This window comes from Stylophora pistillata, chromosome 6, assembly GCF_964205215.1.
Source record: "Stylophora pistillata chromosome 6, jaStyPist1.2, whole genome shotgun sequence".
Classification (NCBI taxonomy): domain Eukaryota; kingdom Metazoa; phylum Cnidaria; class Anthozoa; order Scleractinia; family Pocilloporidae; genus Stylophora; species Stylophora pistillata.
This window is the reverse complement of record NC_142524.1, coordinates 32457391-32477445: the sequence shown is the minus strand read 5'-3', so window position 1 is coordinate 32477445 and position 20055 is coordinate 32457391. Positions and strand designations below refer to the sequence as shown.

The window sequence follows — 20055 nt, the reverse complement described above, 5'->3', positions numbered from 1 at the left end:
ATTTGGCCACATAAGATAATTGAGAACCGCAACACCTAAGTCAATTGGAAACTTTTAGGAAAATTGTCACTTTTTCATTTAATACGTCAGTAGCAAAATACCACTCAGGATGTGTAATAAGAACATCAAAAGATGAACAGAAATGGAAAAATCGTTTGCAATTGTCTTCATGATGACAGCTAACTTGTAATTTCATTAATTAGCATCTCCTCTGAATAAGGAACTTTCAGCCCCACGATTTAATGTTTATATACATTATTCAAATTCGCTCATCTTAAAAGAGATTGTTCATCAAAATGACTGTGCACGCGCGTGCGTGACTCTTTTTCTCGTTCGTAAGGGCCAATAGTTGAACTGAGAATATCCTATTAGTATCCAGGCCCCATTATTTTGTGTGCTTTTTTGTAAGTTCTTTTCAGATAAGTTTCTTTTATTCCATCAGATAATCAGCGAGCTTGGATACTGGAGTCTCAATGGTATAGAAGGTTCCCTCAGACAAAAGGGAAGGGGCAAAACACGGGCATGAAAAATCATGGAAAATCACGTGTCTAGATTATAACCATGCAGAGGATGGGGTCGAACCAAATCCTGACAAAATAAAAAACAAACAAACAAACAAACAAGCTTCATCATCTTGATAATCACATGCCGTTTATTTGGAAAGAAGACTTAGGTGATATGGTCATCAGAGGACACACGCAGCAGTGCTGTAAGCCGCAACTAGGAGACTTGTTGAGGTAAAACTCACTAAATACGACAATTGGCATAGAAGGAGGGAACATTTTAAGGTTAAATTCCACATTTTTGGGTTTTTCCTGGACATCGTTGCCTTTGAAAACGGTTTTGTTTAAATGCATCGGCGGAAGTATTATTATAAAATGTCTTCCTCGCCAAAGAAAATGTGAGAAAAAGTTCTTGCCAAACGAGACCATACTAAAACGCGAATACGATTTAAGAGTCGATGATGTAAAAAACTCGAAAAAAAAAAAAAAAAAAAAGACCCGTCTTAAAAGATTTTTGGAAAAGCCTTTTTTTTTTTTTTTACATTTTCCGAAGTTTGAATCACTCTGAACCTAATCTGAACATTTGTATGAACTTTCCTTTTTTCCGTTTATTTCAAAGAACCAAAATGTATCCCATGGCTTTAATGCCTTTTTTACATTATCTGGTGAACGTGATTGAGATACTTTAGAACTCTAACACCTAAGTCATTAGAACTGCAACACCTAAGTCACATTAGAAACTTTTAGGAAAATTGTCACTTTTTCATTTGTAGGTCAGTTGCAAAAAGCCACTCAGGATGTTTAATAAGAACATCAAAAGAAACAGAAATCGAAAAATCGTTGGCAATTTCTGTCTTCATGATGACAGCTAGCCTGTAATTTCATAAATTAGGATCTCCTCTGAATAAGAAACTTTAAGCCCAACGATTTAATGTTTATATACATTCAGATTCAAATTCGCTCATCTTATAAGAGATTGTTCATCAAAATGACTGCGTACGCGCGTGCGTCACTCTTTTTCTCGTTCGTAAGGGCCAATAGTTGAACTGAGAATATCCTATTAGTATCCAGGCCCCATTATTTTGTGTGTTTTTTTGTAAGTTCTTAACAGATAAGTTTCTTTTAATCCATCAGATAATTAGCGAGCTTGGATACTGGAGTCTCAATGGTGTCGAAGGTTCTCTCAGACAAAAGGGAAGGGAAAAAACATGGGCATGGAAAATTATGGAAAATCAGCCTTTAGGATGTTAGAGAACCTCTCGTATCTAGATTATAACCATGCAGTGGATGGTGTCGAACCAAATTCTGCCAAAAAAAAAAAACCAAACAAAACAAAACAAAAAAGCAAACAAGCTTCATCATCTTGATAATCACATGCCGTTTATTTAGAAAGAAGACTCAGGTGATATGGTCATCAGAGGACAGATCCAGCAGTGCTGTAAGCCGCGACTAAGACACTTGTTGAGGTAAAACTTACTAAGGAAGACAATTGACATAGAAGAGGGGAACATTTTATGATTAAATTCCCCATTGTTGGTTTTTTCCTGGACATCGTTGCCTTTGAAAACGGTTTTGTTTCAAATGTATCGGCGTAAATATTTTTCTAAAGTTTCTTCCCTGGCAAAGAAAATGTGGCAAAAAAGTTCCGGCCGAACGAGACCAAACTAAAACTCGAATATGAATTAAGAGTCAATCATGTGAAAAATTCGGAAGAAAAAAGACTCATCTTAGAAGATTTTTGGAAAAACCTTTGTCTTTTAGCTATTCCAAAGTCTGAATCATTCTGAATCTAGTCTGAACATTTGAATGAACATTCTTTTTTTTCGTTTGGTTTCAAAGAACCAAAATGTATCCCATGGCTTTTATGTGTTTATCTCCATTATCCGATGAATGTAAATTGGTTGCCTCATTACCACACGTGTTGAAGTCATCAAATTGTCCCCCTGTACCAAACCCAATCCTGGAGTCGCAAGAGTTGCAGTGATCCTGGTTGTTAGTAGTGATGCCGATTCTTGCTTTAGAGTGACTAGACGCACTACACATAACATTAAACCCTTCCTTGTTACAGTTTTCCTGCAGGGAGGCCTCTGAGCCAATAAGCTTCTTCCACTTGTCACGACCCAATGAGGTGCTTCGGTGTTTCCCGTCAGCGATCAGTGCGTAAAGAGAGCTGGCCTCCTTATTGAGGACAATGAACCTGATCTGTCCGCCAATCTTCATACCGAGGCAGATCTTAGAGATGGGTGTGGTCCAGTAGGTCGGTAACTTGGTCTCTTGTAAGTCAAATCCAGTCTCTCCTCCAGCAATGTTGTATTCAGTTTTATTGCTCCAGTAACTGGAATTATAGTGAAAGGTCGTCTAGGAGAATAATGTCAAACAATTCCTAGTGGGTTTGAATTATCCACCGCATTGTCCTGCTCATTTTTTTAGACCATTTGTGACGATCATAAAATTTATTTTCCCAAAGTAGCTCTTTGTTCTTCTCTGGAATTCACTTTAAAACTGCTTTCAGAGAGCAAGATTAGGCAATGAAAGGAAGCTGGTGATCATGAAATATTTATGACTTGGTGACGTCACGTACGGCATTATTCATGCAGAATTACTGTTCCGTTTGGTTAATTGGAGCCAACTAAGTTAGGAAACGGTCATTACTTATCATCTGGGAGGTGCTGAGGATTTTGGTTGAGTCACAATATAATCGACCTGATCTCCCTTGGGTTCTCTAGTATTATCCGGACCCCCCTAATTGACAATCAATTTTCTATAGTCCCCTCCTTATACTTCGTTTGCGACGAGTGATCCCCCTTCCGTTCCTCGTGATAACCATGTGACCCCCTTACCCCCCCTCCCCCCCAAAAAGAAGTGGGTGGTCGGAAATATGAACGGGGCGCGCAAGTCGCCCTCCTTAATTATAAGGCAGTTAGTGCCAGTTTGATAAAGTGGACTATCATGACACACAACTAATAGAAAAGTCGATTTAGCGTGGTACCTTGTTACCATCAATCTTCATAACTGGCGTCCATCCTCCATCTCCGCATCCAAAATCTCCCATGTGACAGAGAACTGTAGTTGGTCCTGAGCTCAGATGAAGGGAAACCAGTTTAGTCCCGTTTAATCTGGTAAAATGGAATCGGAGAAGGTAAGGAAGTCATTTGTTCTCTTCATCCAATGAATTTAGAATGTTAAAAAATTCTCCATGAAATACTATTTGTGGATCGAAAGTGATTATAACCGCCTGGTCACATTTGCGTCTCCAGCGTCACAGGTGATGAGATAACTAATTTGTGCAATCAGTATGTGTTATAGGACTATATGCTGTCCAATTTGGAAATAGTTGGGTGAAAAAAACAAAAAAAAATTCCAAGGGCAGCCAAGAATGGACTAAGCCGTATACCGAGTCCAATTGGGCTGTTAGAGGAATTTTAGGAATACAGTTATTTTCAAAATTGGACAAGAATGTAGTCGTTTTACTTATTAATTTTATGGCTAGTCAGTTGTATTTGTGCATTGCTCAATCAAGCTATTATTTATTTTTTTAAAACTGTCCAACCAAGGATTAAATGAATTTGGATAGTTTCAGATATACAAATCAACCCTTAGTTGGACAGTTTTAAAAATTTAAAGATTAATAGCTGTGCTGACAATTTTGGATTAACTACCACTTATAGAATTGTTGAAAAAATCCGTTTGAATGAGCAAGCAGTTCAGATCGCTTACTTGTGCGCATCAAACACTTCCTTGCATGATTTTACAGCTAAAAGACAAAAATGAGATTTTATTGTCAGAAACGGAAAAGAAAAAAAAAAAAGAGAAAACAACGAATTTCCAGATGGGATTTCAACCCACGACCTTCCGTGATCTAGTCGGATGCTCTAATCACTGAGCTACAGGAGACTCTATGGTGAGCATGGGTCAATTAGTGGGTATTGACTGAAACCGCAACACGCGGCTACACAGCCAAACATCAGTTAGCGCATAGAAGCTCACTAACAGCATCACGCTGTCACATTAAAGCATCACATGCATTAAAGCATCACATGCAGCCAACCAGCCTCCAAAGTGAGCATGTAAAGATGAAATAAACAATTTTTAATAGAAGAGAAAAAAAAAACAAAAAACAAAAAAAACGGAAAAGAAGCATATATTATGGTTATATGGTAACAGCCTCGCAATGAATTGTCTTCGTTTAATCGAAAGGGGCCAGAATTTATTTGGTAGATTGTGATCCTCCAAGAAATATCCTCGATGGCTCCTAAAATTTCGATTCGGAGGGAGTCTTGAACAATCGAGTCTGGATTCCAGCTCAAAGTTGGGTTTGTGTTCGGGCTGCACCTCGAGTTGGTGGCTCATGATATTTTTCTAGTAGACAATTAGATTTGATTGTTTTAATTCAAAGCTTCACAGTAAGACTATTTCAGAGTCCGAGATGTAGGCAAGGTCTTTCAATGAAACTGTTCTGCTTTCTTTTGGGAACTCTTCCTCATGCACATGATTGGTATTTGGAGGGAGCTTGGTAGCATTATTTCTTATGAAGAATCATTCTGCGGGGTGGGGGTTGTGACAAGCATCCTGATCTATACCATCAGAGTTGTGGACTTCTTCTGATCAGTGATTTTATATGATAATAAAAAAGCTTTTAATCTCAGTGTAATCATAACAGATTAAAGGAGTATTCATACCTTTCTCGCAATATTTTCCAATGAATTCGTTTGTACAGACACATTTAAACGAGTAGTGTATATAGCTTGTCACACAGCTGCCACCGTTAAGGCATGGAGAGGAAAACAAGGCAACTGCCGAAAGAAGGAGAAAAAATCTTGAAACATTTTGTACTCATGGGTTAAATAGATATGAGACACTTCTCCACCTTTTCCGGCCAAAAGAAAGTATCACTATTCATTACTAGAGAACTTGACTTCATGGTAAGAAACTACACTGGATAATGATAGTGTGTGTAGAAAAAAGTCAAGGCTATGTTAAGATAAAAAGCAATCCCCACCTTGATGGAAACGTGCTGTGAGGTCCTATTCTTCCTGTATTCTTCAGGAATGTTATACTTCTGAGAGGAAAGCAACTCACACCAAATCTTTCCATCTTGTTTCTTTGCCACCACCAAGTTTATAGACCCGCATAAAGGATTCCTCAGGCATAAAATGATGCATTCGTAGTCATCGAACGCCGCGAACGTTCCAACCTTAGGGGCAGTGAGGTAAAAGTATTCATCTATTGATAAAAGACTTTGTCTGAAAGTCTGAGATGAAACGTTGGACTTGTGTTCCAAACCTGTTGTTCCTGCAAGGAAACAGGAAAAAGCACTCGTAGACGTCTTTTTTGAGATTTGACAAAATAACTTCCAAGCTCTCCCCGCTTTTGAAGCTGCCATTGGCTTTATTCAGGAGATAATATTTTGTGTGTATGTTTGTGACACTGATGATGATAATAATAATAATAATAATAATAATAATAATAACAATAATAATAACTTTTATTTAAATAGCTTATATCTTAAATTCATGGCGCTTTTCAACACTGTACGGGGGACTTTACCAGATTGCTAAGCAGTTTACAATCAAATAAAGGCGAATATAACAGATGCCTCCTTCCCCCAATTCTCAGTAAACAGGCCAGACCACATCACAGTAATCTCGTGAAGTGAGTTCTTTAACGTCCTCTGCCTAACCAAATCAACTAATTAATAGATGCAGGAGACGGGACCTCCATTTATTCGTCCTTATCCGAGAAGATTAGAATATCTAACCATTTCTTGATCGATGTTATGGAAAGGTAGTAAATTCTTCTCAATTATTTTAAGACGCTGAGTGTTAGTCCGGCCGGGGCTCGAGCCCTCGATCTCCCGCACAACAGTCCAGCGCTTAACCAATTGAGGTAACCGGGAGGCGGTTAGGGATGGCGACTATCAGTGTCAGTCTCAAACTTAAGAGATAATTTTATTACGATTTTACCTCTTGGAGAAGACGTTCCATCATTACGTCCCAAAAAAGACAACGGTACTCCGAATAAAATGACGAAACAACGGCGTATAAAACGATGAAACATGACGGTTCTCTCTGTATTAGATGTGGTTTGACTCGATCAGTTATCGGTTGCGTGGGCGTCTTTGTTTTTCTGTCCCTCTTCTTGGATATCAATGCAGTTTATCGATTTCTTGTTTATCTTGTACACAAATTGAAAGGCCCAGTTTTTCTTTGCGGACTTCAGCAGAGTATCAAGGTTTTTTTCGGAATTTCATAGAGCACGGTGTTAGGTTCTAATTATTGCCTTGCAGGAAAACGCTTCATACTGTAATTCACCGGGCGTACTGCATGTGGAATTCTGATATTTCTCCTATTTACAAATATACTCTGAATTAGGCCGGTAATTTAGCCTCAGAATTCATTTATTTGTTTAGATTAAACTTGTGAATGAAGTGCTCTTGTGCTTGTCGTTCGACTTATTTGAATCTAAAAAAGCTTTTTCCGTCCTATAATGTAGTCCCGAGCCAAGAAATCGAACCAGTCACATTTTAAAAACGTTTTTCGCAAATTTTTCATTTCCAAAATGTATCGACAAGAGCAGGAAATAGGAGTTTGACTCTTTCCTTCGTATCAAATGAGATTTGTTAGGCTCTTGGGGTTTAGAGTTCTGGAAAGAAAACTTTATCTTGAACTGGGAAAAAAATCCCTTTGCGTTGAAACTTTATACTTTTGTTGGTAGACTAATTGAAAGTAAAATCTCTTGCTGAAAGATAAAACGGCTTTGTTTTCCTTTTATTTTTTTTTTCTCAAGATGGGAGTAACATAATAATAGAATTGGCAACTTTAATGGTCCTTTAAAATTTGATTTATGTGTCTGGCAGTTACCGTTTAAACTGGCGCCTCCATGTCATTTAGACTCGAGACAAATGAGACACATTGTCAATCTTGAAGGAAACTGTCACTTTTTATTAATGATGTCAGTCACAAAAATTCACTTTAGCAAGTCTTTAATTAAGATATCTTAAGATAACCGGAGATGAAAAATCGTTTTAATCACTTCTGACTGCTGATGGTTATAACCTTGTATTTTTCATTAACGCCTTCTGTGAATAGAGAACTTTGAGCCTCAAACGAAAAAGTCGTTCAGCACCAAGACGGAATGCGTATATTCATCATACTACCTTCAAGTTCGCTAATCTTGAAAGAAATTGTTCATCGAGGCGATTGTGCATGCGCGTGCATCATACGGTACGTGCTTCATATCGCGTAAAATGCATAAAAAAAATGAAGAGAAAAAATTTAAGATGAAAGAAAATCCATCAATCAATCAATCACTCAATTCATGAACGAATAAATAAATAGTAGAATAAACTTCTAACTAGTCCAACTGTAGATTTAATGATGATCTCAATCTATAGTTAGATGTTTATCCCACTGTTCTCTTTTGGTATTTATCGATAAATTCACGTAAAGTTCATTGCTTGTGTGTAAACCTTTCTATCTTTTCTTCCCAACTTAATTTAGATAACGATAGAAACGTCAGACACTTTTATTTTAGTTTTGAAATTTTTAATTGTTTTATGTTAGATAATTTTTTTTCAAACACTAGCCTTCTCTTACCCGTTTTAACAGCATTTGTTTCGTTACAATTTAGGGGAATGAAGGTTACAGCTGAGTAAAGAAAAACACTAATTGTATCGAATTGTAGCCCAAGGTAAGTGTATAGGAGGGTTAAAGATCCTTCGCAAGGTAAACCACCCAGATGGACCATCGTGCATCTCCAGGGATGAAAAATTTCAGTTTCTCGGATGCAAATACAGTAATGCCAACCTTTTTAATTCACAATTTTGAAAAAATGAACCAAACAAAAACAGCAGAGCAAAAGCTAACCACACAATCCTCTTTTGTTCAGAGTTTTATTTGCAAGGGTGTTGGCAAATGACAGGTAATCGAACGTTTTCGTCAGTGTCTTTTATTTATTTATTTATTGTCCACAGAAATGGGGCCAGTGACTCCCCAACATCATAAAATATTTATATCGCCTCAAAATGTCACAGCAATGTGCAATGTTTCAGCAGATTTCTACACAAACTTTATTTTTGATTCAGCATTTCATTTCTCACACAGAAATATGGTCGCGCCTTTTGGAAAATAGGTTAATCGTTTTCGCCGTGAATCAGAATTCTTTTTACTGTGGGATTGACCCCTCAGTTCACAATCTTTCCGTTTTACAAGATTCTCGGCCCTTCCGAGGTCATGAGAAAGAACAAAGAGAGATTTTTTATTTCGAAATATAAACCCGTTCTTTAATGATTTGAAATTATTCTAATTGCTCGCGCGTGCTTCGAATTACAATAGCCATTATCATTGTAATTACAATTAGTCAATAAAGTCAATAAACACAGTTTTCTATGCCTGAAGAGCCGCAACAGCGGTGAAACTCAATTCATAACCGCAGTCAATCCTTTTCACCCGGCTCTAAAATATAGCTGGGAAATTTCCGACAGTTCTTTATCCTTTTTAGATATAAAAGTTTAAATGGAAGGCAACAGTTTATCCACTAGTGTGTATTACAAACCCACAGACTCGCATAGTTACTTGTTGTATTCATCTTCGCATCCATCTCATGTTAAGAATTTCATTCCCTTTTCTCAGTTTCTAAGACTTCGTCGTTTATGTAGTGATGACTCTGATTTTTCCCACAAATCAGAGTCAATGTGCCAGTTTTTCGAAAAACGTGGTTACCCTGTTTCTGTCGTTCAAGCGGGTCACCACCGCGCCCAACTTATTGATCGACAGTCAGCACTACAAACGTCACAGAAGGAAAATTCCGACCGCATTCCATTCACCGTCACGTTTCACCCTCGAAACCATACAGTTAAACCAGTTAATCTTTCAAATCGGCACTCTTAATCCCACAGGTATCAACGAACGCTTTTCATTCCACTAATTTATTCGTGTCTTTCTCGTTGCCATGTTCCCACCAATGGCGTACCTCCGCTTCTACATATAAATAACGATTCTTAGCCGAAGGCGATGTAGGTGAATATCGTCGAATAATCCCCGAGACGAAGTCGAGGGGACTATTCGACAATATTCACCGAACCTGAGGCGAATAATTGTTTTAGTATAATATCAGAGCTGAACAACAGAGAAATTTCTAAAATCATAACATTTTAGTAACATTTATTAACATTTTATTTTAACATTTTATATAAACCGCGGGGAGCGGTTTACATAGCGTCATATAAGGAACCGCTCGACCAAACAGTTTGCTTGAAATTCTTTGCTCTGCTCTGAAATTATACTAAACCCACATACAACCCACAGTTCCTCCATTCGCTCTGACGAATATTAGCTTTTTTAATCGTTACGGTGGCTAATTTATGATTTCAACTGAGTCGATATAACCATAGCACCGGAATTCTGTGGTCTAAACAAACCAATATGGCGTCCCTAGCGTGACACGTTGTCGTTGACCTCGAACACTTCAAGAGCTATAATAGCGCATTTTATCCTCCAATAATAGAAATAAGATAAAGAGAATCAAGATAACATTTGGCCTTACTATTGAAGAGTATAATAAGCGGACAAAAGCACCTGGTGAGCAATAATTCGAGTCAAAACGCCACGGAGACGAAGTTTGCGATGGGCCAGTGTTTTCATCCAGATTGCAATCACACATCTGAAAGCCACTGCTGCCGATTCTTTTCGTTTCCAGACCAGAAAAAACATAAAACACTCTATGATAAGTGGATATCATTTGTAAGGTGAGTATTTTTCGAAAAATATATATTTCGATGCTGTACCATCGATTAGAAATAGCTGTTTTTTTTTTTATCTCAAACTGATTCACGATTAGCTGTTTCTCTTTCTTGTCTTATTTCTTTTCTCGCGGCTTTGCCTTTCCTTGTCTTCAGTCTTGATCTAAGATTATTTAGTTACTAAAAAACTATATGATAGTTGTGAGTATCAAAGCTTTTACACTAACTAGTATTAAGTAACAAGCTCAGAGAAATACTCGCTTCGCATTCACGTCTTAGACTACAAGGTTAAGCATGTGACCAACTAAACTTTGGGTTTTTTTAAGCGCAAGTATAGTAACTGCTTCTGTCTTTTTCTGTTATAGGAGAGGAGATAGAAAGCCCAGCAAACATTCGCGACTTTGCAGTTGTCACTTTAAAGATGGGCGAAAAGAAAATATGCCAACCATCAGTGACAGAAACAGGCACAAGCTGTTTGATAGTTTGGACTTGCTGCCAGGTACAGGACCAACACCTCCCAGTACACCTACCCCCAAGAAAAAACGGAAAGTGTCTGCCGAGCCCACGAAATTACCAACTGTAACATCTGTGCTTGAAGAGATTAAAGAGAACTCTGAACCATGTTCCACTGAATGCTCACAAGAGGAAAAGACAAGTTCCAAAGAAGCTCTGCTGTCAATAGAGCTTGATATGACTTCAACAGAACTTGCTAAACACAAGGAAGTGTCAAGTTACTATAGTGCACACCACTCTGCTAAGAGCTTGAGCCCTGAGGTGATACGGATGGAGACAGGTCTACCCACTAAGGATGTTTTTGATATTGTTGTGGGATATGTTTCAAGATTCAAGGGTGAAATAAACTATTATGCTGGATGGAAGGTTGAGGCGATCACACTTGAGGACCAGATATTTATCACTCTGATGAAACTGAAACAAAATTATACCAATCTACATTTAGCCCAGTTGTTTTCATGCAGTGTTGCAACTGTTGCTAACATAGTACTAACTTTTGTCCATGTTCTGCATTCTCTCCTGTTCAAAGACATCATGACAACTGTGCCATCTAGAGTCAGTCAGTGACAAGGTCATGGTTAAAGAGTCTGGGTTTTGTAAACATTTGAGTGCTGGTGATCTTGTTCTGGCAGACAAAGGTTTTCTCATCAGCGATGTAGTTCCAAGAGGTGTTTCAGTGAACATACCACCATTTCTCAACAATGGAAAGTTTACAGAGAGTGAGGCAAGGGCGACAAAATCAATAGCTCGATGTTGCATCCACGTAGAGCGTGCAAATGCAAGACTTAAGAGTTTTCGCATCCTTGGCTTCATCCCAGCATTTTTGAGGTGCCATGCTGACAAGCTATGCCAACTGTGCTCAGCTCTTGTTAATTTGCAGTATCCATTGATCAAGGATGGCTGCGAAGACTTTGAATTTGACTGAATAGAACTTTTTTTCAACTAAATTATAGTACAATGAGTTTTTAATATTATTTTTGTATTACTAGAAGCCCTACTGTAACAGATCAAATGGTATTGACATAGCTTTGGTCAAAAATATGATGTGGTCAGTTTTACATTTTTCTGATATTCATCTCCTTTATGTTCATTAATACAAACTACTATGTGTTCTGTGAAAATAGATTATAATGAAAACCAGTGACATTTTTAAATTGTCATTTCAACTAAATCCAGGTCAGGGGCATGTGACCAGTATGGAATTCTTTCGTCCAGTAGTTCCAAGTGTGAAAGTCGTGCTGGCTTAAAGGTTTTACTTTTGTGTCTGTGAAGCTGGGAGCCTGAGTCCAGGTGTATAAAACTAAAGCCACACTTCAATTAGCTTAAGGGATGGTGAGAGGTAGTCAGAAAAAATAACCTGTGCTGCATGGATTTTGTTTTGGCTCTCTCCCCTTCCCTTTGCATTGCTATGCAAGCCTACTTAAGTGTGGCATAAGTTTTATGTACCTGGGCCCTGTTGAGTAACCAGGATAAGTGTTACCAGCTACCAGTAGCCATTGGTTGCAAAAAAAAAATTGTTTAAGCTTGCTTTCAGGAAGAATGTAATTTATTATTAAGTTACTATGCTAAATGGAAAAATGTGGGTTCTTTATCTTGTGTCTCTATCTGAGTGTAGAATATGTAATGTTATATTAAGAAATTAATGTATGAAATTTAAAAAAATACCTTTTAACATTAGCTACTGCCTATTTACATTAGCTCCCACTCCCCCCCCCCCCCCACTCTGATTATGTCCAGCATCTGTGCACCACTTTTCAAAGTTCTCCCTCGGTAATCTTTGGGAATATTTGATGAAAGTAAAAATCACTCAAGATAGTAATATTGTGCTCCCAAGATTCATCTCGTTCAATCTTGATAACTACACTATCCTTTGTGGTCCATACAACAAAGTAGCAGAATTTGCGCTTTGTCAGGAACATCTGGCCTTGACACTGATGCCAGTAAACATGTGTGGTAGACAGCGTATAATTCCCTTCCTTCTCCTCCAAGTAAAAGTCTTTGTGCCCACAAGCTTCCTTGATTGTCGCATTTCGATGTGTGTAGGGGCACTTACACTCAATCACCGAGTCGTCTCCCACAAGTCCATCAGGGGAAGCACCCAGAACTCCCGACTCGTGTAGCCAAAGGCCGGTCTGTACAGGTGTAAAGTTTGTGATGTTGGTGAAGGATTTCAGGGCCTCAGTCTCATTGTCCTGTCCCGATGCAATTGCTTTAACTCCACTCAAGTTGTATTCCCCAAGTAGTCGCTTGATAAGAGACGGTGTAACTCTTTTTGCCTGGAGGACGGAGCCAAAATTACTGGCAGTCAGGCGGCCTCTACGAGCTTGGTGCCATGCAGGGCTGTTTCGCTGGCCAGCCGTGAGGGTGCTCACAACATTTATGGTTCTCTCCTCTACTTTGGCATTCTCAATCAAGTACTCTAATTGTTTTTCCTTCGTAGATGCCATAAGGAAACCTTCTGAGTAAATGATATCCTCAATCGTCTTGATCGGGAGAGGGGTAGCAGGTTGTGTTTCGGGACTCAAGATCCAGCAGGTCCCTGTAAATTTGCCATAGCGCTTTAGTTCGCTGTACAGCCACATCCGATCTTCTCGGCTAGGATCGCGCGCCAAAGGGCTGTAATCCTTCTTCTTCGGTGGCGCTGGAAACATCTGGCTTGCAGACTGTACGCTTTCTGCCTTTCGCTTTCGTTTCCATTGGCATTCCAGGTCCGTCCCGCTAAGGTTATGGATGCCATAAATAAATATGGCTGCCGCGTGACTGCACTTGAACTCGCCGCGAGGACACTCGCATTCTGTGTTTTTTATTTCAAGGTTTTCATCGAGATAAATCTGATAAAAAGATAATTCGAAACAGACACGTAAGTTGCAATATATATTCCGCAATATAAACATTAAATTGGAGGTGAAATCGGGGTTGGGAGTTATTCGAATTGAACATACGTGTTGTGATCCCAAATTGGCAACTTACTGTGACTTTGTAGTCCTTATTTTTCATGCTTGCTTGGACTTCACCTTTGATGACTCCCCTGGAATAAATAAAGCTTTGGACATGGTCGGATTTGAAGTGGTTTTCTCCGCGATCAAGCGATTTCCGCTCTCCAGAAAAGAAAGAAACGAGTGAGCATATCGATAAAGACGCCATGTTTGAAGTATGAGTTTAAACTGTTTAGACCACAATTTTTGTTGGTGTACGATACAATATGGAAATCCTGACTGGTACACTTGCAGAGTCAAAGAGGTTGTTCTCATAAGACTTCACCCTAACAACAACAACAACAACAACAGAGACAGTGGAATAGAAATTCATTAAGCGTGAATGGCCTCGATCAGGAAACACAACAACAGGAGAGCGGTATGACAGCGGACTGCCGAGAGAACAACTCACTACATATCACCGAGGATCGAAACGCGCCAATCACAGCTGTGGAATACTAGCCAGTCACAGCGGAGCATCCTGTTTTATCTTATCGCCTGATGAAGACTAGCAGTATGAAGTCGAAATGTGGCGATCCACATCATAAGTGACTAAATCGTGAGACAAACCATAATACTTTATTAATAACTAAAGATAATGTTGCTTTAGTTGCGGTTTGTGTACTGCTGTTTTTGCCAGTGATGGGAATTTGGTCCAAAATCTTACGTTTGTTCCTCAGTTCATCTGTCCATAAGTATCCTTCACTGGGACATCTGATGGCTAGGGAAAGAATCGCTCTTTATGTGGCTTTATCAGAAAATAAACTCTGAGAAAAAATCAAGGGAGAGAACTGACCTTAAAATGAGGACAAAAATAGCTCATTTAACCTGACAACAATGCCCTATGCAGGTCTGTCCATCATACATGTGTCTGGATTACACCAGTATATGCCATTTTGAATTTTATACCCATCTGCTATATACAATGTTCAGTGTTATGTTAAGATACTATTTTAAATTTCTCTATTAGTACTATTATAAAAGTAGTCCCAAAGAAAGAAGGTGTGAGCTAGGTTCATTAAGTTTATCTTGAAAGTCGACTAGAAACAAACGTGCAAAGACAGAATATACATATTGAGAAACGTTACCGTAACCCGCAATTCGTTTTTGCCACTTACGTGAAAAGGTTTCTGACCAAACTTTCAACGCAAAAAAATTCTAGCCGTATGGTCAACTTATGGATAAAATTTTTATTCACTTAAGTAAAACGTCATCGTGCAGGTCCAATATCTTGACGACTCCCGCTTGTGGAGTAACGAAATTATGAAAATAGAATATAATTTGTATAGTTTGACAATTCTATCGATTTTCTTGAACAATCCAAGTGATTTTAATAGTCAAGTTACTCTAAAAGCTTCACAATCTATTTCAACAAGTTATGGTTTGCGCTAACATTCCCATTTTCCTGCTACTTTTTTCACTTATATAGCAGACAAAAGAGCGAAATCTCAGATACCCTACAGCAGTATCACAACATAGTGCAAATATGCATCGGTGAAATTTTGTTGAAAGCGTTTTTGACATCTTGCATAGCGTTTGCTCGTTGTAGTTCTTACGGAGCAAGAAATCAGACAGTTTATGGATCTTTAGACCGGTGAAGTTCATCAATCACACTAATCAGTCGATGGCATCAGAAGGATGATGATGCCTTTAAACCATAAGCGGGTGAGAGATGTTGTTGTAAGGGAGATCAGCTAGAGGAATTTCGCACGCTCTTCAGGCTTATTAATATTTAATAGTTCATAACTACTCCAATGCTATCTGAAATGAAGAAATTATGGATGGGAACGCACAAACTATTGGGTATCAAGAATTTTCTTTTACGAGGAAAATGACTTCACTCGCAAAACTTTTCACTTTTCTGTCAATCAAAATTGCCATCAAAGTAAGACACAGTAAATAATTTTCGCCACAGGTTGAGTTAATCGATACCTATTGTTTTAGATTTTCAGACTTGAGTTTCCCCGAAAATTGCTCTTGACAAAAAAAAATATTTGCTGGAGTAATCTTGGATTCACAACTCTACCGACACAGGCCCTGGCAAAATTGAAGGGAGATTAGTGCAAATGAAGAGAAAAAGAATCTCATTCTAATACAGAGTTGCAAAACTCTCTTTAATCTGCTTTGCACTCAAACGTTCGAGTCCTTATGACTTCAACCATAGTCTTTTAATGAACGAGCTTTCTTTCCTTGATAATTTTGGTTTTGTTTTGTTCTCAATAAACTAAAATGTATCCCATAGCTTTAATGTGTTTATCTCCATTATCTGTATCGAGACGAGAGGCCTCGTTTCCACACGTGTTGGAATCATCATATAGCCCTCCTGTACCAAATCCAATCCTGGAGTCGCAGGTGTCGCAGTCATTCTGATTGTTTGCAATCAAACCAATTCTTGCTCTAGGGCTAGTAACGACACCAGACACAACATTGAAACCTTCCCTGTTACAGTTATGCTGCAGGGAGGCCTCTGAGCCAATAAGTTTCAACCACGTGTCACGACCCAATAATGTGCTTCGGTATTTCTGGTCAGCGATCAGCGAGTATAGAGAGCTGGCCTCCATGTTGAGGACAATGAACCTGATCTGTCCGCCAATCTTCATACCGAGACAGATCTTAGAGAAGGATGTGTTCCAGTATGTCGGTAACTTGGTCTCCTGGGAATCAAAGCCAGTCTGTCCTCCAGCAGAGTTGTATTCCGTTTTATTACTCCAGAAACCAGCGTCATAATGAAAGGTTGGCTAGAAAGGAAATGTTTGATAATACATCACCGGTTTACAGATTAATCATCACTTGATCCCGGTGAAGACAATTAATTTTGTGACCATCATGATTTTCTTTTTGAAAAGGGCTGGTTGCTCTACCTTAAATTTTATCACCTTACCGCATTTGGATTGCAAAATTCTGAAATGAAATGAAGCTAGTGATCGGGAAATAGTTATTGAGTTGTGCTTTAACACAGATCATTACTCGTTATAAATACTCATCCTCGGTTCTGGTGAAGTTAAGGCGTTTCATTAGCATTTGCAGCTTGTAAGGAAGACAAACAGTGCGCAATGGCTCATGCTGTCGATTAAAACCCTATAGTAAACGAGAATGACAGGTAACTGATGGAAAATCGATTTCACGTGGTACCTTGTTACCATCAATCTTCATGACCGGCGTCCATCCTCCATCCCCGCATCCAAAATCCCCCATTTGACAGAGAACGGAGGTTGGCTCTGAGCCAAGAAGGAGGGAGACCAGTTTACTCGTGTTTGATCTGTTAAAATACATTTGGAAAAGTTAGAGAAGTCATAGGCTGTCTTGGTTAAAAGAGTCTACATCATTGTTTTTTTATAAAACGTCTTGAGTTATTTGTCGCGGAAGTCCATCGCGATTTTAACCAGGAGACCAATAGTTCATCTCCATCGTCCGGTCACAGATGATAAAATGATTGCAATAAATGAGTTTAAATGAGTAAGCAGTTATTGCCACTTACTTTTTTGCATCATAAACCTCCTTGCATGACTTTACAGCTAAAAATAAAAACTGATGTAAGAGATACGTCCCATTATTAAGAATGGAGGAGAAGTAACAAACTGTCTTCGTGGGAATTGCAAGCTTTCTCTCGGAGTAAGAATTGATTTGGAAAATTATGTTTTTCTTAATTTTCCCACTGATTCTTAGAAGTTTAATCTAATTTAATTGTCTTTTTTAAAATGTTTCTTTTGCGACAAAATGGGCTCTCAGTTAGAATAAAACTAAGCAATTCCACCGTTAATTAAGGTATCCTAAATGCGCGCGAACGTATCAATCCCGAGCGAATCCCGAGCGAATCCCGAGTTATCGAGTCTGGATTGGAGCTGTGCAGTAAGACCAGATGAGCGTCTGAGGTGAAACATTGCAAACTAAAGCGCAATTAGAACTGTTAAAAGTACCTGTCTCGCAATATTTGCCCTTGAAGCCTTCTTCACAGACACATTCAAAAGTGTTTTCTGTATAGCTTGTCACACAGCTACCACCGTTATGGCACGGAGAGGGAGAACAAGGAGACTAACAAAAGAAGGAAAAAAGAAAGAAGTCCACTTTTACTGCACTCGAGTTGGACAAATGCATACCTAATAGATACCTATCTAACTTAACGACAGAAATCCAAATGCGTCATGGGATGACTTTTCTTCATAATAACTGAGGTGTATGCTGTGAAAATGAATAAAGGGGGTAAGTCTCTAAAAGAAACCGTGGTGGTGCCTCGGTGAGGGTAACAAGGTAATTTGATAATATCAACTAAGTTGATAATGTAAATCGGCCTCCGTAAATGGTTTCAAAGCTGAAGTTTCGAACGTTTGCCTTTCGTCAGAGCGAATGACGAAGAGTAAACGCTCGAAACGTCAGCTCTGAAACCATTTACGGTAGCTCATACTGTAAGAAGTCAAGTCAGTGTAAGTAACCCGACATGCCCCACCTGAATAGAAACGTGATGTGAAGTCCTATTTTCTCTGAAATCCTCAGGAAATTCATACTTATGGGAGGACAGTAACTCACACCAAAGTTTACCATCGGTTCCTTTTGACGCTGACCAGTTTACAGACCAACATAACGTGTTTCTCAGGCATGAATAGATGCATTCGTAGTCGTCGAACGCCGCGAATGTTCCAACCTTAGGCACAGTCAGATAGAAATATTCATCTATTGATAAAAGACTTTGTCTGAAAGTCTGGGATGAAAAGGTGAACTTGTGTTCCGAAACCGGCATTTCTGCGAAGAGACAAAAATGTAGCATTTTATAAGAAATTGAAGACATTTTTCTTAGTAATGTCCAGCTGATGTTTCGTATCAGCGAGTTTTTCTGTAGCCATCATTTCTATTTTTCTTACCTGAAATGTCAGGGGCTACATGCATAGGCGTACGGGCCTGGGGGGGGGGGGGCGGGGGGGACTGCAGCCCCCCAAATTTTGGGCAACTCAGAATTTTTGGGTAGCACGAGAAATTTGGGCAAAGCTAGTTTTTAAAGAAGCTTGCATGTGTCTGTGTATTTTTTTTCGAAGAGATATTTTATGTTTCAACCTGAAGTCGGCGTTTTTTTTTAAAATAGGCTTTTTTTTTGTTTAAATAGGCTCGATTTCCACCGTCTCCCGGGCGCGGTCTTTAATCTTCCCCTTCGGGGAGATGAGTGCAGGCTCATTTTCCCGAACAGCGGCTGGTAATCGAGCCTTCGTTATAAAGGCAGTTAAATTCACGCGAGACAGTGGTTGCCTAGCAAGTGATCACTTTCTGGTTATTTATGAAGGGGATCATATGTTGATAAACATATTTGTAATTCAAGTTGTGGTTGGGCACTGTGCAATCTGTGCTGCACTGCACTAGTTACAGTGGGAAATTTCCAGTCGTGAATTAATTAGAGTCAATTTCGGCGTAACTTTCTAGAATCATATTGTAGATTATCAGAAGATGTGAGTTCCGTGCTCGGCAACCACTGTCTCGTGTGAATTTAACTGACTTTACCACGTCCTTTATGGCGTAAAGAATGGAAGAGTGCTCTCCGCTCGGTATCTACGTCCACTGTTACGGACATGTACTCAACCTCGCCCTTAAGGATACTATGACACAGATTGAACCATTGCGAAACGCTCTGGGAACTTTCCGGGCTCTGTACAACTTTTTAGAAGCGAGTCCCAAACGACACGCCTTGTTTAGTGACACAGACGTACAAGGTGAGGATCTAAAACTGACGCTGAAGTCATTAAGTACCACGCGATGGTCATGCCGGTGGGAAGCCGCAAAGGCCGTACACGGGCAAATGGAACGGATTGTAAAAGCCCTGCTCACACTGTCTTCAGACAAAGATCAAAAAACCTACTCTTAGAGCAGAGCCTTATTGAACGCCATTTGCGACTTGGAGTTTGTCTTTGGGATGTGTGTACTGAAAGTAATCCTAAGCAACGCTAGTAGTCTGTGCCGATATCTTCAGGGGAAGATGGTCGACGTCATCTCCGCTCGTAGAAATACCGACTTGACCATTCAGACCCTACGCCAGTGTCTGAGTGAAGAAAGTTTCAAAAGTGTATGGTAGGTAGCATCAGCAATGGGTCTGAAAATGAAGAATTGGCTGACCAATTCTCAGTTTGAATTACGAGAAACCAGGGCACCCAGATAAACGCCGTCCTGCCGCCGTCAAACCCTTGTAGGACAACACGCGCAAAGAAAAACGCAGACACCGGAATCGCACCATCATATAAACACTCACTATGCGTACATCGATAAGCTGCTGTCCGAGCTTGAGCTCAGGTTTAGCGGAAATGACCAGGAAATGCTCTGTGATTTGGAAAATATCTGTCAGAGTGAA

At 39.3% G+C, this 20055-nt stretch overlaps 4 protein-coding genes across 4 annotated transcripts; 1 reads left to right on the top strand and 3 right to left on the bottom strand.

Annotated features, from left to right (window-relative positions):
* Positions 1-1657: 1657 nt before the first annotated feature.
* LOC148729472 (putative skeletal organic matrix protein 5) lies at positions 1658-3619 on the bottom strand. Its single transcript, XM_088724678.1, has 2 exons — positions 3493-3619; positions 1658-2861 (listed from the first exon to the last, which is right to left on the bottom strand). The coding sequence occupies exons 1-2, from the start codon at positions 3553-3555 to the stop codon at positions 2337-2339; spliced, it is 588 nt and encodes a 195-aa protein (XP_088580804.1). The 5' UTR covers positions 3556-3619; the 3' UTR covers positions 1658-2336.
* Positions 3620-9925: 6306 nt separating this feature from the next.
* On the top strand, positions 9926-12432 carry LOC148729471 (uncharacterized). The gene is made up of 2 exons (XM_088725726.1): positions 9926-10248; positions 10608-12432. Exons 1-2 carry the CDS (start codon positions 10127-10129, stop codon positions 11320-11322), a joined length of 837 nt encoding a protein of 278 aa, XP_088581852.1. The 5' UTR covers positions 9926-10126; the 3' UTR covers positions 11323-12432.
* LOC148729470 (uncharacterized) lies at positions 11703-13928 on the bottom strand. Its single transcript, XM_088725725.1, has 2 exons — positions 13726-13928; positions 11703-13586 (listed from the first exon to the last, which is right to left on the bottom strand). Exons 1-2 carry the CDS (start codon positions 13897-13899, stop codon positions 12510-12512), a joined length of 1251 nt encoding a protein of 416 aa, XP_088581851.1. The 5' UTR covers positions 13900-13928; the 3' UTR covers positions 11703-12509.
* A 1897-nt stretch (positions 13929-15825) lies between these two features.
* On the bottom strand, positions 15826-18467 carry LOC148729469 (uncharacterized). The gene is made up of 5 exons (XM_088724546.1): positions 18175-18467; positions 17648-17762; positions 17209-17245; positions 16863-16989; positions 15826-16468 (listed from the first exon to the last, which is right to left on the bottom strand). The coding sequence occupies exons 1-5, from the start codon at positions 18463-18465 to the stop codon at positions 15947-15949; spliced, it is 1092 nt and encodes a 363-aa protein (XP_088580672.1). The 5' UTR covers positions 18466-18467; the 3' UTR covers positions 15826-15946.
* Between the last annotated feature and the right edge of the window lie 1588 nt (positions 18468-20055).